Genomic DNA, 17859 nt, shown 5'->3' on the forward strand with positions numbered 1-17859 from the left:
GAGTAGGCAATATTCAAATGAACATTTTCCCACCTCTCTTGGATCGTGGAATTGAAGTTAAATATTCAGTTACTCTTTAGTGAAAAAAATATGAATTGAGTAACAAAATTGGTCTCCTGCCCTTTTCATTCTGTAAGCTTGATTTCTTTTTCAGATTACATGGTTGGAAGGCCATTCTTTGGCACAGACAGTATTCACTTGCCTTTATATTCATAATCCAGACTTTATAGAAGATCCTGCCATGAAGGCATTTGCTCTGGGGATCCTCAAAATCTGTGATATTGCTAGAGAAAAAGTAAACAAAGCTGCAGTATTTGAAGAGGTAAGTCATTGTTCAGCTGATGATTTCTCCTACCCATTATTAGTAAATACAACTTGCCTTGTACAACTTTTTTTAGTTTGCTGCTGTCTTCCAATTGTAGCTTCTGGTTTTAAAATCATAACTAGTTCTTTATTTAATAATTCTTTATTTCATAAAAAAATATATACCTTTCAATTGGTTTTTTAAATCTCATTGTGGTTTACAAAAAGAATAAACAATGAAATTATCATTAAAAATTGTGTGGGAAACAGCTTCCTGGGCAGCAGTGTTTTGTAACACTATGTCAATGATAGGCAACATGATGCCTTCCAGATGTTATGGACTCCAAGCTCCAGCATCCCTGACCATTAGCCATGCTGGAGTCTGTAGTCCAGAACATCTGGAATGACACTAGACTGCCTATACATCTTTTATATTATTATTCCAGGAAATTATATACAGCCTAGAATAGCTATTTTTGTTCCCTAGTACTTTGATGGAATGATGATTTTAACATTTTATATTTCATTTTACACATCTTGCATTTTTTAAAGCAATCTACTGAAATTATCTGTAGGCATAGCTTCCACCTAAAACTAGAGCCGGATTTTCAGTGCTTTGTGCATAAGGTTGTGAAGGAAGCTGTTGTTGTTGGAAGATACACCTTGATTATAGCACTTAATTTATCTTATTTGTGTTTAGGAAGATTTTCAGTCTATGACGTATGGATTTAAAATGGCGAATAGTGTGACAGATCTTCGCGTTACAGGTAAGAGCTGAAACAATTCGGTCCTTTTTCTGGGAAGAAAGTTGTGCTTCATAGGTTTTAAAGGATAAAATTCTAGTCCTATGAACAGTTACCTAGGATCCAGTTCCATTGAGCTCCATTGAACTTTGACACAAGTACTAATGCTCAGTCATTATGCACAGACTGTACAGTCAAGAAATTAGCTGTATTGAAATGGTCCTCCAAATGTCTTATCAAAGCCAAGCTTGCCATTATGTCCGATCTTGGTTTGGATTATTTGAAATACAATACCTTCAGAATAAGAATGCTGTCATTAAATTAGTGAAGGCAAATCAAAATAATAGATTTTAGGGTTCTGAAAAGATTTTAAGGGCTAAGGAACCTATGACCTTCCAGATGTTGTTAGGTTGCAACTCTAGCCATCATTCTTAATAGTGGGGGGTGATCAAAGTTGTGCTTCAACATCTGGAGGGACACAGGTACCCCCTCCCTGATTTTGTTAGAATGACTTACATGTAGCATGGAAATATTTACTTAGATACACAAAGGAGTCTGCCAAGTGGCATTTATGCTTCTAAACTGAATTACATTTTTCCAGGTATGTTGAAGGATGTTGAGGATGACATGCAACGGCGAGTTAAGGTATATTTCTTTCATTCCCCCCCCTCAATTTTTAATTTTATATAGAAATTTGTAGCACATTTAATGTAAGCTAAATATAGCCCCAAAGTGGTAAAGAGTACAACCAATGCAGCTAATATAAAACACAGAATCACAAACTTCAAGCTTTGGTTGCTGACTCTTAGTAGATCTGCAATATGATGTAACAATCTGGTGGCTCTTCATAAATTCTGTCATAACAAAACGTGTCTTAGGTTCTGACACTAGGCAGTATTTATAAATATAGGCCAAGTTCACATGTACGAGCACCTGGGAAGGAGATCATGGTGGCTTCGCTCCTTCATGGCTGTTTTGCTGATCTAAGCCATTGTTTTGCTTATTGTGTTGTCTAAACCAATCTTTATCTTATGACTTGTCTTAGTGAATGAGGACATAGAGTTCTCTCATCTAAACAGATTACTAGGGAGGGACAGGTTCTTATATATTTTAAAGTGTTTTAAAAGTGTTTTTACTTTTTACTTTGTTGTACCACCATAAACGGTGGTTTTTATCCATGTATTTTTATTTTGTTTTGTTTTATTTTGGGTTGGGGTGGGATGGTTGTTTGAGCGGGGTGGGGATTGGTTTTGTTTTGGTGTAATTGTTTTCTGTTTGCTTGTTTGCTTTTATATTCTGTAAATGGAGGCGAGTATGAGGCTTGGGATTCCTACCGTGGAGGGGCGAGGGAGGTATGGCGGTGGGGGCAGATGTCATAGGCGAAGGGGATCGAGATACGGACATGCTCGTACCCCTTCCAATCTGTGCCCCATCCCGAGAGACGAGGGTAGGGTAAGCAAGGATTACTCACCTCCATCACTGGTGTTGTGCAATGCCAGGTCTATAGGCAACAAAACGGCCACCCTGCGAGATTTTTTTCATCTCGCAGGGGGTCGACCTGGCTTGTGTGACGGAGACCTGGGTGCGCGAAGGGGATACTGTTACTTTACGAGAGATGGCGCCCCTGGGTTTCTCCGTCCTCCACCAGTCGCGGACTGTGGGCCAGGGGGGGAGGGGTGGCATTATTAATCCGGGAAGATTGTTCCTTCAGGGCTCTACCATCGCCATTGATCCCCGGCCTTGAATGTGTTGGCCTAGTGTGGGGCTCCGAGGTGAGCTTGGCTGTCTGGCTGGTGTACCGGCCACCTAGCGCACCAGCAGCCACCCTGTCAGGCCTATTGGAGGCAGTGGCCGGCTGGGCCTTGGAGTTCCCTAACCTATTGGTATTGGGGGACTTCAACATCCATGCTGATGCCACTCCCTCCTCACAGGCTCTGGACCTGGTGTCTTCCATGGCGACACTAGGGCTCTCCCAGTTTGTTTCAGGCCCCACACATCGAGCAGGCCACACGCTGGATCTGATCTTTGGCGTCGGTATAGATGTGATCATGTTTCCTTCGATGAAGGTGCCATGGTCTGATCACTACGCTCTGAAAGCCAGGATTGACGCTCCACCCCTACCCTGCTTAGGTGGCGAGCCGATTTGGACTCGCCCACAGAGGCTGATGGACCCTGATAGATTCCATCAAGCCTTGCGGGACCTTTCTCCCCCTGGCGACTCATTGACTGAGCTTGTTGAGGGCTGGAATACCCATCTCCTGGCAACCATCAATGAGATCGCACCTAAGTGCCCTCTGCGACCCCGCAGAAACCTGGCTCCCTGGTTTACCGAGGAGCTTCGGAAAATGAAGCGGGACCTCAGACGGCTAGAGCGAGTATGGCGGGGTGCCCGTGACGGAGCTTCAAGAACATCTTATAGGGTTTTTATGAAAACCTACGAGATGGCAGTGAAGGCCGCTAAGAAGTCCTACTTTTCAGCCTCCATTGCATCCGCTAGCTCTCGCCCGGCGCAATTATTTAGTATAATTTGGTCTTTAACGTCCCTCGAAGGACAGCCAAATTTAAATAATAATTTGACACATAGCTGTGAGGCATTTGCGAGCTTTTTTGCGGAGAAGGTCCTGTTGCTCCGCCATGACCTCCCTGCCAATTTGGATACAATAAAGGAACTGGAGGCCCCTCGACTGTCCTCGGGTCCAGTATTGGACCACTTCGACCGGATATCCCCAGCCAATGTGGACAGACTCCTCCGAGCTGGAAAGCCCACCACCTGTCCTCTCGACCCGTGCCCGTCTTGGCTGATTAGAGCATGTCCAGACGAGGTGCAGGCCCTCCTGGGGATATCATCAATTTGTTTTTGTTTTTTTTGTTTTTTTTAAATAAAATTTTTATTAATTTCCAAATTTTTAACATACACAAAAACAACAAAAAAACAAACACAAAAAATCATATTTTCTTTACCTTATTTCCATAACCCTCTTTTCCCGGACTTCCCCATACCTTCCCCTTTTTGCATCCTTAATTTTAAACCATTATTCAGCAACCCTTCTTAGCCAGTTAAATATAAATTCATTCTCCTTTTCAATTCCACCCTAAAATTAAACACAGTTTGCCGCTGCAATTCTACGTCTTCCTTTCCCTCAGCATTTTAGCACTCCTCAATTTTATAATAGTTCTTAAGATACATCTTAAACTTCTTCCAGTCTTCTTCCACAGTCTCTTTCTCTTGGTCGCGGATTCTGCCGGTCATTTCTGCCAGTCCCATAAAGTCGATCACTTTCGCCTGCCATTCCTCCAGCGTGGGTAACTCTTGTGTCTTCCAATACTTTGCTAGAAGAATCCTTGCTGCCGTAGTAGCGTACAAAAAGAAATTCTTATCCTTCTTCGGCACCAACTGGCCGACCATACCCAAGAGAAATGCCTCTGGTTTCTTGTTAAAGGTGCACTTAAGCACTTTCTTAATCTCATTATAAATCATTTCCCAGAAGGCCTTAATCTTTGGGCAGGTCCACCAAAGGTGGAAAAAGGTACCTTCAGTCTCTTTACATTTCCAACATTTGTTATTGGGCAGATGATAAATCTTCGCAAGCTTGACTGGGGTCATGTACCACCTGTAAATCATTTTCATAATGTTTTCTTGTAAGGCATTACATGCCGTGAATTTAATACCTGTGGTCCATAACTGCTCCCAGTCAGCAAACATAATGTCATGACCTATGTCCTGTGCCCATTTAACCATAGCTGACTTCACTGTCTCATCTATTGTATTCCACTTCAACAGCAAGTTATACATTCTTGATAAATTCTTAGTATTGGGTTCTAACAGTTCTGTTTCTAGTTTCGATTTCTCCACCTGGAAACCAATTTTCCTGTCTTGTTTGTAGGCCTCCATTATTTGAAAATAATGGAGCCAATCTCGTACCTTGGACTTTATTTTCTCATAACTTTATAATTTAAGTTCACCACCTTCTTGTTCTAAAATTTCAGAATATTTCGGCCAATTAGTTCTCATATTGAGTTTCTTTACCTCCTTGGCCTCCATAGGTGAAAGCCACCTGGGAGTTTTATTTTCCAATAAATCTTTGTACCGTATCCAAACATTGTATAGTGCTTTCCTGACAATGTGATTTTTAAAACCTTTATACATTTTAACCTTGTCATACCAAATATATGCATGCCAACCGAAGTTGTTATCAAATCCTTCCAAATCTAGAATGTCTGCATTTTCAAGAAGTAGCCAATCTTTTAACCAGCAGAAAGCTGCCGATTCATAGTAGAGTCTTAAGTCCGGCAGGGCAAACCCCCCTCTTTCTTTAGAATCGGTAAGTATCTTAAACTTAATTCTGGGCTTTTTGCCCTGCCAGACAAATTTAGATATATCTTTCTGCCACTTCTTGAAACAGTCCAGTTTATCAACAATTTGTAATGTCTGAAACAAAAATAACATTCTAGGCAATACATTCATTTTAATTACTGCGATTCGACCTAACAAGGAAAGCTTCAGGTTTGACCATATTTCTAAATCTTTCTTTATCTCAGTCCAGCACTTATCATAGTTATCCTTAAATAAGTTTACATTCTTAGATGTCATGTTAATCCCCAGGTATTTTACACTCTTTGCCACCACTAACCCAGTTTCCTCTTGGAATCTCTCTCTTTCAACATTTGTTAAGTTTTTTTCCAGTACCTTGGTTTTTTGTTTGTTCAACTTAAATCCTGCGACCTGGCCGAATACTTGAATTAATTCTAGAGCTCTTTTGGTACTAGTGTCTGGCTCTTGCAAGGTCAATACTAAGTCATCTGCAAAGGCCTTCAATTTGTAATGTCTGGCTCCGACCTGAATCCCTTTTACCAGCTGGTCCCCCCTAATCATATTTAACAGAACCTCCAGGACCGATATAAAAAGTAATGGGGATATTGGGCACCCCTGATGTGTCCCTTTTTCTATAGGTAATTCATTCATGACCACATTATTTACAATTAACTTTGGCTTTTGCTCAGAATAAATTGCACTTATACCATTTTCAAACCTTTGGCCTACTCCCATCCCATGGAGATTCTTTTTCATAAATTTCCAAGATATATTGTCAAAGGCTTTCTCCGCGTCCACAAAAATTAAAACTGCCTTTGTATTAATGTTCACTGTCAACATTTCTATAATGTCAATTATATTCCTTACATTGGTAGATATATGTCTACCCGGGAGAAAGCCTGCCTGATCTTTATGGATCTCCTGGGATATCATCAATTTGTCCCTTGGCACGGGACATTCCCAGGGGGACTGAAGGAGGCAGTGGTGCGCCCGCTCTTAAAGAAAACATCATTAGATCCCTTAGATCTATCCAATTACCGCCCGGTTTCCAATCTTCCATTCCTGGGTAAGGTGATTGAGAGAGCAGTTGCTGAACAGCTTGGTAGGTTTCTGGATGAAACATCGGCTCTGGATCCATTCCAGTCCGGCTTCCGTGCTGGTCATGGGACCGAGACGGCTCTGGTTGCCCTAACAGATGATCTTCGTAGACAGCTGGATTGAGGCGGGTCGGGGCTGCTGATTCTTCTAGATCTGTCAGCAGCCTTCGACATGGTCGATCACGAACTCCTGGACCACCGCCTTGCCGACGTGGGGATCCAGAGCACAGTCCTTCAATGGCTGCGCTCGTTTCTCTCTGGTCGGGGACAGAGGGTGGCGCTTGGGGAGGAATTGTCATCGCGTCACTCCTTGGTGTGTGGAGTGCCTCAGGGTGCGATTCTCTCCCCGATGCTTTTTAACATCTTTATGCGCCCCCTCGCCCAGCTTGTCCGGAGCTTTGGGCTGGTCTGCCATCAGTATGCTGATGACACCCAACTCTATCTGTTGATGGGTGGCCATCCTGACTCGGCCCCAGACACACTGATCAGATGCTTGGAAGCTGTGGCTGGATGGTTACGTGGGAGCCGGTTGAAGTTAAATCCTTCGAAGACAGAGGTCCTCTGGCTGGGACGGGACGATATGGGATTGAGGGGGCAACTCCCATCTCTTGCGGGGGTGCAATTAGTGCCAGCACCGTCCGTTAAGAGTTTGGGTGTAATCTTCGATACCTCCCTCTCCATGGAGGCGCAGATTGCAGCTATTACAAAGGCGGCATTTTTTCATCTCCGCCAAGCTAAGCAGTTGGCTCCTTACCTCTCTCGCCCTGACCTAGCCACTGTGATCCATGCGACGGTCACCTCCAGACTGGATTATTGTAACTCGCTCTACGTGGGGCTGCCCTTGAGACTGACCCAAAAACTCCAGCGGGTGCAGAATGCTGCAGCGAGACTCCTTACGGGGTCTTCGCTGCGAGATCACATTCATCCGGTGCTATACCAGCTGCACTGGCTCCTGGTGGAGTATAGGATCAGGTTTAAGGTGCTGGTTTTAACCTTCAAAGCCCTATACGGCCTAGGACCCTCGTACCTACGGGACCGCCTCTCCTGGTATGCCCCACAGAGGAACTTATGGTCTTCAAATAAAAACATCTTGAAGGTCCCAGGCCACAGAGAGGTTAGGCTGGCCTCAACTAGAGCCAGGGCTTTTTCGGCTGCGGCTCCAACCTGGTGGAATGCTCTGTCACAAGAGACTATGGCCCTGCAGGACTTGACATCTTTCCGCAGGGCCTGCAAGACAGAGCTGTTCCGCCAGGCCTTTGGTCAGGGCGCAGCCTGACTCCCTCCTTTGGCAATCTTTACAAAACTTTAGTTTATGGTTGCCATCAATTTTGATTTTAATTAATTTTTATAATGTTTTTATAATGTTGCACTACTTCAGTGTTGTTAGCCGCCCTGAGCCCGGTTTCGGCTGTGGAGGGCGGGATATAAATAAAAATTTATTATTATTATTGTTATTGTTATTGTTATTGTTATTGTTATTATTATTATTATGGAAGACTTTATAAACTGTTGTTGTTGTTTAGTTGTTTAGTCGTGTCCGACTCTTCGTGACCCCATGGACCAGAGCACGCCAGACACTCCTGTCTTCCACTGCCTCCCGCAGTTTGGTCAGACTCATGTTTGTAGCTTCAAGAACACTGTCCCACCATCTCGTCCTCTGTCGTCCCCTTCTCCTTGTGCCCTCAATCTTTCCCAACATCAGGGTCTTTTCCAGGGAGTCTTCTCTTCTCATGAGGTGGCCAAAGTATTGGAGCCTCAGCTTCACGATCTGTCCTTCCAGTGAGCACTCAGGGCTAATTTCCTTAAGATTGGATGCGTTTGATCTTCTTGCAGTCCATGGGACTCTCAAGAGTCTCCTCCAGCACCATAATTCAAAAGCATCAATTCTTTGGCAATCAGCCTTCTTGATGGTCCAGCTCTCACTTCCATACATCACTACCGGGAAAACCATGGCTTTAACTATATGGACCTTTGTTGACAAGGTGATGTCTCTGCTTTTTAAGATGCTGTCTAGGTTTGCCATCGCCTTTCTCCCAAGGAGCAGGCCTCTTTTAATTTCGTGACTGCTGTCACCATCTGCAGTGATCATGGAGCCCAAGAAAGTAAAATCTCTCACTGCCTCCATTTCTTCCCCTTCTATTTGCCAGGAGGTGATGGGCCCAGTGGCCATGATCTTCGTTTTTTTGATGTTGAGCTTCAGACCATATTTTGCGCTCTCCTCTTTCACCCTCATTAAAAGGTTCTTTAATTCCTCCTCACTTTCTGCCATCAAGGTTGTGTCATCTGCATATCTGAGGTTGTTGATATTTCTTCCGGCGATCTTAATTCCGTCTTGGGATTCACCCAGCCCAGTCTTTCGCATGATGAATTCTGCATATAAGTTAAATAAGCAGGGAGACAATATACAGCCTTGTCGTACTCCTTTCCCAATTTTGAACCAGTCAGTTGTTCCATATCCAGTTCTAACTGTAGCTTCTTGTCCCACATAGAGATTTCTCAGGAGACAGATGAGGTGATCAGGCACTCCCATTTCTTTATAAACTACTTAATCCAAAATTTCTAAGCAGTGTGTATAGATAGAATCAGCAGAATCTGAAAAGTGAAATTTGTACTTCACTTAATATCTAATTAAATTGTTTCTAATGTGTGTTATTGTAGAGCACTCGAAGTCGGCAAGGGGAAGAGAGAGATCCAGAAGTAGAACTTGAAGTAAGGATGGTTGCATGCTATTACAGATTGTAAAAAGGTTACTTGAGCAACTTCTAGTGACCTAGAATATGCTCTAAAATAAAATATTTCTCAAGAAACTACAAGGAATTATGCAAAAAGACAAATCACGTGGTTGTTTATTATTATTTTTTTAATGGGCTTGAAGTATGCACCAGATTATCTAGTATCTAAATATACATTAATCACATAAAATGCAATAATTTAATCTTATCAGTAATAAAGTCCCAGCAAAACTATAGTTATTGGAAAACAACTTTTGTATATATGAGTAGTAAATGTGCTTGTAGCATTTCGTCTAAACGTTATTTTTCTGGAAATTTGGAAATCATTAATTTTGGGATTGATTTTTTTTCCTCCCTATAGCATCAACAGTGCTTTGCAGTATTCAGCAGAGTGAAGTTCACCCGAGTATTACTGACTGTATTAATAGCTTTTACCAAAAAGGAGGTATGATTGCTACAGAGTATTGCTGCTTCAAGTGTTAAAGGCAGTTGGGTATGTGAAACCTCGCTTTTCAGTGGCCCCCTATGGTTGAATAAAGATGCTGGGGCCAAAGAATGGTTGTGCTGGGCAGGAGGCTGCTGTCTTCATGTCCTGCTTATGAGCATCTGAGGGGCAGGATAATGGACAGGATCTGGCCTACATCTGTCCCAGTAGCCGTTTTATGCCACTCTAATGAAGCCTGTAGGATTGCTTTCTACTGATTGCATGGCTCATAGCTATCAATTACAGCATGTATAAAACAGAAGCATAGCTTTAGAGATAAACGTTTACACTTATATATAACATTTTTGTTGCATAATTTTATTGCTTTGTTACTGGACCATATGGTAGACATTTATCCGTTGCTCTTGAAATACTGGTGTTATTTTATTGCCTAGTGATTTATTGGCCACAGTGATCCATGCGACGGTCATCTCCAGGCTTGACTACTGTAATTCGCTCTACGCGGGGCTGCCCTTGAAGCTGTCCCAGAAACTCCAGCGGGTACAGAATGCTGCAGCGAGGCTCCTCACGGGGTCTCTGCCATGGGAGCATATTTACCCAGTGCTTTTCAAGCTGCACTGGCTCCCGGTGGAGTACAGGGTCAGATTTAAGGTGCTGCTTTTGACCTTCAAAGCCCTTCACGGCCTAGGACCCTCGTACCTACGGGACCGCCTCTCCCGGTATGCCCCACGGAGAGCCTCAAGGTCCATAAATAGCAACACCCTAGTGATCCCGGGCCCTAAGGAAGTTAGATTGGCTTCAACCAGAGCCAGGGCCTTTTCAACTCTGGCTCCGGCCTGGTGGAACGCTCTGCCTCATCAGACCAGGGCCCTGCAGGATCTGATTTCTTTCCGCAGGGCCTGTAAGACAGAGTTGTTCCGCCTGGCCTTTGGCTTGGAGCCAATTTGATTCCCTCCCTCTCTCTCTCTCTCTTTTTTTTCTTTTCTTTTCCTTCTCCTCCTGAGATGAGGCTACATTTTAATATTTTAATGTTCCATTATTTTAATGTTGTATTTTATTTTTGTTTTTAAGTTGTAATCATTCTTCTTGTTTTTATTATTGTTTGTAAGCTGCTCTGAGCCCGGCCTTGGCTGGGGAGGGCGGGGTATAAATAAAAAATTATTATTATTATTAGTGTCATTCACAGAGATTTTTAAATTTCCTTTTAAAGACTAGTGCAGTTGCAGAAGCTCAGAAGTTGATGACTCAGGCAGCTGACTTGCTTTCTGCTATTCACAATTCATTACACCATGGCATTCAGGCTCAGAATGACACAACCAAAGGAGGTAAGCAGTTATCTTCAGATGTGTTCTCTGCCTTTGTTCTCTCTTAAGGTATAAAACCACTCAGTGACCTGTTGCTACGCACATCTAGGTTGATCTTTTGTCTTGATCTATTACTTTACCTCCTAGTTATTCTAGACATAAGATATTTTTATTGAACATTCTTCATAATATGTGGTTGTTCAGCTAATGCAGTCTTGTTCACAGATGCAGAACTCTTGTCCACAGAATGTAAAAGGTTGCAAAATTCTGTGGATTAGGAATCATTCAGGCAGCTTCCCATCTTGTAAATCTCCAAAAGCCACTCTAAATAAATGGGCATTGGAGCTATTTCAAGAAGAAGAAGGAGCTAGTTCACATGTCATTAGGGAGGTTATTCTAGTGCAAGGTTGTGGAAGCTTTTTAGCCCAGTGGGTCAGATTGTTATCTCTCCCACCTCTTGTGGGCCAAGTGTGCCAGAGCTGTCCCTCAATCAATCACCTGTTGGCGCAAGGATGTCAGGTGATCTATATTGCTTTTCTTCAGAAACTCCTTTCAAAGCACTATTTTGAAAGCAGTTTGAAAGGGGCTTTTCAGGCACCACTGATTTGCGGTACAAACACCCCATCTGCTGAACCAGGTTTTAAACTGCCCCACACCAGATGCTTGCCCTCTGCACACAGGTGGGGTGTGGCAGAGCTTTCGTGGGTGTAGGCCAACTTGGCAACAATCTTTTACCTCATTTGCCCTCTGGATGTTATTGAATGATGCTATACCATGCTTGATGGCATAGGTGATTTAGAGATTTGCATAGGTGCTGTGAAAAAGCAATCATCTGGCTCTCATTGATAACAGTTCACTAGCTGTGATTTGATATGTATGAATCGGTACAAGGTTGTTTCTCAGAACACCCGACTGGTGAGTCATAGTGGGCTATGGCCCTCTTAAAACCTCATGGCCAAAATCCAGTCACATTGCATGTAGCTCTGAGCGTCATCCGCACAAAGTAAAGTATACATTAATACACATAAAATGGTTTCCCTTCTGAGAAGAAAAATGCAGAGTCATAAATCATAGTCACTTATTTATATACTGGGTTTTTTGCAGGTACACTACTGCTCAAAGCAGTTTGCAAAAAAAGAATCTGTCTAAATACAACAGTACAAATAATCATAATGCATAATAGCAATTACAATGCCACTAACAAGTCTAAATTACCTTGAGCATATTATTTTTCTAATATTCATTTTAAATTGCTTAATTGACAAGATGAAATTGCTTAATATTTTGAATGCCTTGTTTTCCCCCCACCCTAATTTCCCCCCCAGATGAAGTAACTAGTGCATGATACAGCACTTAGTTGGGATTAAGAATAGTAATTGAACATTTGTCTTTCTTTTTTTTAATAGATCATCCTATTATGATGGGTTTTGAACCCCTTGTTAATCAGAGATTGCTTCCTCCAACTTTTCCTCGATATGCCAAAATTATTAAAAGGGAAGAAATGGTCAACTATTTTTCAAAACTTATAGACCGAATAAAAACTGTTTGTGAAGTTGTCAATTTAACTAATTTGCACTGCATACTGGTAAGTATCAACTGTTAGCTTTTTGTTCATAGGGACATAAGAGAATGTTACTTGAATAGCTGCTGGGACTGCATAATTTTTCTTTGATTTTACTTTTTGTTGTTTCACATATGGAATAAACATAGAGGAAACTTAGAATATAAAATTTAGGTGAAAACTAGGGAAAGAATCTTGGTGTGAAAACTGGGGTGTATTCGGTGGAGGCAGACATAAACATTTCTTCTCACAAAAGGCAAGTTTTTGCTGATATCCCCACCACCCACGGCAGTCCACCTCGTTATATTTGTTATACAAATCCCCCCACAAACCTCAGCAGCAGCTTTTCAAGGGGTTCAGGGAGTGCGGCTGCAGTATGTAGGGAGGATCTGTGACAACGATGTTGGGAATCTGAGGTGAGATGTCCATGCAATGGAAGTTGCCCTCAGTGCCAGTCATCATACAGAAGTAGCTTAAGGTCCAAAATAGTTTACAGCTGCAGAAGATAAGGCTTCAGTAATATAGTTTTGAACACTAATACAGTCATACCTCGGATTAAAGACGCTTCAGGTTGTGTTTTTTCAGGTTACAGACCACCGAAACCCGGAAGTACCGGAATGGGTTACTTTCAGGTTTTGGTGGTCGCGCATGTGCAGAAGTGCTAAATTGCGCCGAAGCGCAATCCATTCATGCATCCCGCATGGATCACGTTCGCAACCTGAGCGTCCACTGTATATTCACACAGCTAGTAGGAGTAGTGGTGGTGGTGATGATGATGATGATGATGATGATAATGATAATGATAATGATAATGATAATGATAATGATGATAATAATAATAATTAATAATAATATTTATACCCCATCCATCTGGCTGAGTCTCCCCAGCCACTCTGGGCAGCTCCCAATCGAGTGTTAAAACAATACAGCATTAAATATTAAAAACTTCCCTAAACAGGGCTGCCTTCAGATGTCTTTTAAAAATAGGCTAGCTGCTTATTTCCTTTATTCTCTAGCTGCTGTTGGGCCCTCAGTTCCCATCATCTCTGGCCATTGGCCATGCTGGCGAAGGCTGATGTGAGCTGGAATCCAACATCGTCTGTGGTGGGGTAGCTAGCGCTGGACTAGGGCCTGGGAGACTAGGCTAGCTGCTTATTTCCTTGACATCTGATGGGAGGGCGTTCCACAGGGCGGGTGCCACTACCGAGAAGGCCCTCTGTCTGGTTCCCTGTAACCTCACTTCTCACAATGAGGGAACCACCAGAAGGCCCTCAGAGCTGGACCTCAGTGTCTGGGCTGAACGATGGGGGTGAAGATGCTCCTTCAGGTATTTGCAGATACAAATATATACAAGTTCAAAGTATTTATGTTGCTCCAGCAATTAAAGATTTAACACAGACTCCACCTCACTTCTCATGGTTGACCCTGACACAGTAGGACAGCACAAGAGCCCAGACACAATGAGCTGACTCTGGCACTGGGCCATTGTCATAGCAACTGGCTTGGCTGACCTTGCACCTGTTGGCTTATCTCATTACATGGGGTGATTTGTGCTCATGAAGGAAATTAAGCCCCTTCTCTATGTCCAGTTCCTCCAACAAACTGGGTGTCCAGTCTTGCACAGGCAGAAGTGCTTCCACTTCATGCCACTGCTGGCTACAACCCTATAGTTAATGCAGAACTCAGGGAAGTTTTTCTTTTTCTTTTCATTCTATCTGCCAAAAATTTCTCCATACCGAATGGAGATAGTAAAACTCACCCAACTCTCTCACTATGTCTTAGAGCAGTGTTTCCCAACCTTGTGCCTCCAGCTGTTTTTAGACTACAATTCCCAACATCCCTTGCCACTGGTCTTGCTAGTCAGGGATGATGGGAGTTGTAGTTCAAAAACAGCTGGAGGCACAAGGTTGGGAAACACTGTCTTAGAGAACCAATGCCCTCTCCCTTTCAACATTTTAATGGTATCTACATCAGCAAAGTGGTCAAGGAGTAGACAAACAAATCAAATTATAGTCATTTAGGAGGTTATTATAGAGAGTCCTTTCTAATGGATTCATATGTTCACTGCAAAGCTGAATTTTATTTCTTCAAGGTGTAAATCTTTGTGTTATGCTAATCATAATTTTTCTCAAATTCTGTTTTTAAATTAGGATTTTTTCTGTGAATTTAGTGAACAGTCACCTTGCGTTCTTTCAAGATCATTGTTACAGGCAAGTAGAAAATGACGTATACAGAAAATACGTTTTAGGTATGTGAAGTCACTGTGTAAAGTAACAAACTTACTGTTTGTTGCAGACTACTTTTCTTGTGGATAACAAAAAGGTATTTGGTACTCATCTCATGCAAGATATGGTGAAAGATGCCCTGCGATCTTTTGTCAGTCCTCCAGTACTTTCACCTAAGTGAGTAACAAAATCTAGTTTTGATATTATTATATGCATGTTTACCTCATGTCTCATTATTTAACAAAATCTTACAGCATCTGACTAGATTCAGTTAAATGAAAATTGTTCATGCTTTGGGATCTATAAAAGGCAATTATTTGCAGGCTGTGATACCAGAATGGGACTTAGATGCTACCTTCTACTGCATTGTAACTTTGTATGTGAATAATGGCAAATCATTTGCCTCTCCTTGAATGTCTGTAAGTAGGCCAAAAGGAGGTGATATTTATCTTCCTCATCAGACAGTCCAGCATGACTGCAGTTGTTCCCATGTGATGCCAAACTTTTAAAGAGGAACACAAAAATGTTAGATGTAAATCTGCAAGGGACACTTAGAACCTAAAATAAGTTTGATTATTTTCCCATTCAGGATCATGCAGCCTTTTATACTATCAGCTACTTCATAAGAACGGAGTCCCTAATGAACACAATCTCTCACTAGTTTTCAATGCTTTTGGTTTACACATCCCCTTAGAAACAGTTCTGAGATCAATATGGCACAGCCATATTCAGGATGGTTAGCCAACCCCTTGATTTTACAACACTGCAGGATTTTCACTTAGAACAATTTTGTCCCTTCTCTCTTAGATGTTGTCTATATAATAACCACCAGGCTAAGGACTACATTGACTCCTTTGTCACGCACTGTGTTCGAGTGAGTATTGATGGCATTACAGAATATTTAAACACTTATGCACATTAAGTATAAAAGATGGTATATTTTCATGTAAAAAGAGGACTGTTGGACCAAATGTTCATCTAGTCCAATGTTTCCCAACCTTGTGCCTCCAGCTGTTTTTGGAGTACAATTCCCATCATCCCTTGCCACTGGTCTTGCTAGTCAGGGATGATGGGAGTTGTAGTTCAAAAACAGCTGGAGGCACAGTGTTGGGAAACACTGATATTCTAGTCCATCATTCTGTTCCTACAGTGGCCAACCAGATTCTTATGAAGAGCCCACAAACAGGAGGGCAGTACTCCTCTTTTGCTTGCATTCCCCAGCCATTGGCATTTGGGTGCAGCCTGCTTCTGCTCCGAGAGGTAGTACACGACTACCATGACCAGTAGCTTCTGATGGCCTTAAGTGCCATGCATTGTCCTAGTCCCCTTTTTAAACTTTCCAAGTTGGTAGCCGTTGCTACATCTTGTCATAGGGAATCCCATAGCCCAGTGTTTCCCAACCTTGGGCCTCCAGCTGTTTTTGAACTACAACTCCCATCATCCCTGACTAGCAAGACCAGTGGCAAGGGATGATGGGAATTGTAGTCCAAAAACAGCTGGAGGCCCAAGGTTGGGAAACACTGCCATAGCCTATGCGCTGTGTAAAGAAGTACAGTGGTACCTCCGATTGCGGGTGGGATCCATTCTGGAGCTCCGGTCAGATCCTGAGGTTTCTGCAATCGGAGGAACCACTTCTGCGCATGCACGCACACTTCCAGGTTTGCCGCTTTCGCAACCCGAAGTTTACGTTATCCGAGGGTAACGTAAGCCAAGATACTACTGTACTTCCCTGGTCATTCCTGAATCCCTTCTGTGACACTGGGGGTTGATATTATGGCAGAGGGAGAAAAACGTCTGCGTGAGGACCATGATCTATAATATAACTCCTTGGGAAAGGAGGAAGCCCAGCCTGAAGTTATGGTTTCAGTAAGTTTTGGTTTTTGTCCCCATGGCAGAAGTAAATGGAGAAATTCTGGATTTTACTGTAGCTGTTATTGAGTAGCAAGTGTCGCCTGCCCCCAGCACAGATTACTCTCCTCTTCCTCGAGTTCCTTCAGTTTATCTGCCTGTAGGGATTGAAGTTACTTACACTTTGCAAGCTTGGATGAAGCAGTTGAGGCAGCAGAAGATAAAGTACAGAGATAGTTTGGATGGGCATTCTAAGTCACCTCAGCTTGTTTTTGTGTAAAACAGACCTACCTCAGTCGGGTGCTTCCCCTACAAGCAGCATCTCATTGGGTCCTCAGGCACCTGATCAGGCTTTAGCACACACACACCCCCAAAAAATGCAAGGTTCTATGGGAAAATATAGTGTCTATGAAGCAGAACTCTTAAGGGTGCAGAGATCTCTGTGATGGAGACCTTAAAATACTTAGGAAATGTTCAGAACATTATCGCCTACTCTTCCTCCACCCCCAATAAATAGAAAAGAAAGAGGTCTGACTCCTCATCCTTCTGAAGGCTCCTTCTCCCTCTTTACAGACCGTCCCTTAATGCCTGCTAAGGGCACTGGGACCCTTGCTATTCCTGCCCCACCGAGGATTAGAAGAAAGAGCTATTGGGGTGAGATCAACCTTTAGAAGCAAGCTTTGTCCGTGTTCGATGATGGATAGAATGTTAACGTTTTAAAAGGCTTGGAGAGATCTAAGCAGAGGTTTCCATAGTCTGCATGCTGAAGAGCAATCCTAACCCAAATGTTGAGCCTCCAGCTTTTACCATAATAAGGCACTGGTAGCAAGCTTTTATTTTGTTACTGCATCATTCTGCTGAAACAGTGAAGTTAAATATCAGGCAGCGGGAGATAAGAAACTGGCACCCACCTTAATCAAGATGTCACTAGTAGCAATATCTGTTGCAGGTACCTCTCTCCAGCCTGGCAGACCTCTCTGCCCAAGCCATGTTCAGACTCTGAATCACTGATCCCCTCATCTCATACTGTCTTTGCTGAACCTCCCAACAGCTAATCATGGACCTATCAGAGAAAAAGAAAAAGTTTCCGCCAAATCCTACTTTTTATCCCTGTGGTTTCTTTGCTAGACACATGCAGAAGTTGTACCAAGTGTATCCAGTGGCATCTAAAGCATCGTCTTTGAAATGAGTGGCATCTTTCTATACCTGTTTGTTTTAACAATATGCAGGATGTGTTTGGCTCTGTGTTGTCCAACCAGCACATAGACTCAGATAAATAGCGCCCTGAC

At 42.7% G+C, this 17859-nt stretch overlaps 1 protein-coding gene across 2 annotated transcripts in view; it reads left to right on the forward strand.

The window, feature by feature from the left end:
- Positions 1-17859, forward strand: part of NAA35 (N-alpha-acetyltransferase 35, NatC auxiliary subunit) — a 32858-nt gene that overhangs the window by 6607 nt on the left and 8392 nt on the right. For both annotated transcript variants that reach the window (XM_079996079.1, XM_079996080.1), the window contains exons 6-15: positions 155-322; positions 1004-1070; positions 1648-1691; positions 9114-9164; positions 9549-9632; positions 10843-10957; positions 12343-12521; positions 14648-14707; positions 14793-14899; positions 15530-15596. In XM_079996079.1, the coding sequence (XP_079852205.1) occupies positions 155-322; positions 1004-1070; positions 1648-1691; positions 9114-9164; positions 9549-9632; positions 10843-10957; positions 12343-12521; positions 14648-14707; positions 14793-14899; positions 15530-15596 (942 nt within the window). The remainder of the gene's footprint in view (positions 1-154; positions 323-1003; positions 1071-1647; positions 1692-9113; positions 9165-9548; positions 9633-10842; positions 10958-12342; positions 12522-14647; positions 14708-14792; positions 14900-15529; positions 15597-17859) is intronic.

The sequence above is a fragment of the Podarcis cretensis genome (genome assembly GCF_951804945.1).
Source record: "Podarcis cretensis genome assembly, chromosome: 11".
Classification (NCBI taxonomy): Eukaryota; Metazoa; Chordata; class Lepidosauria; order Squamata; family Lacertidae; genus Podarcis; species Podarcis cretensis.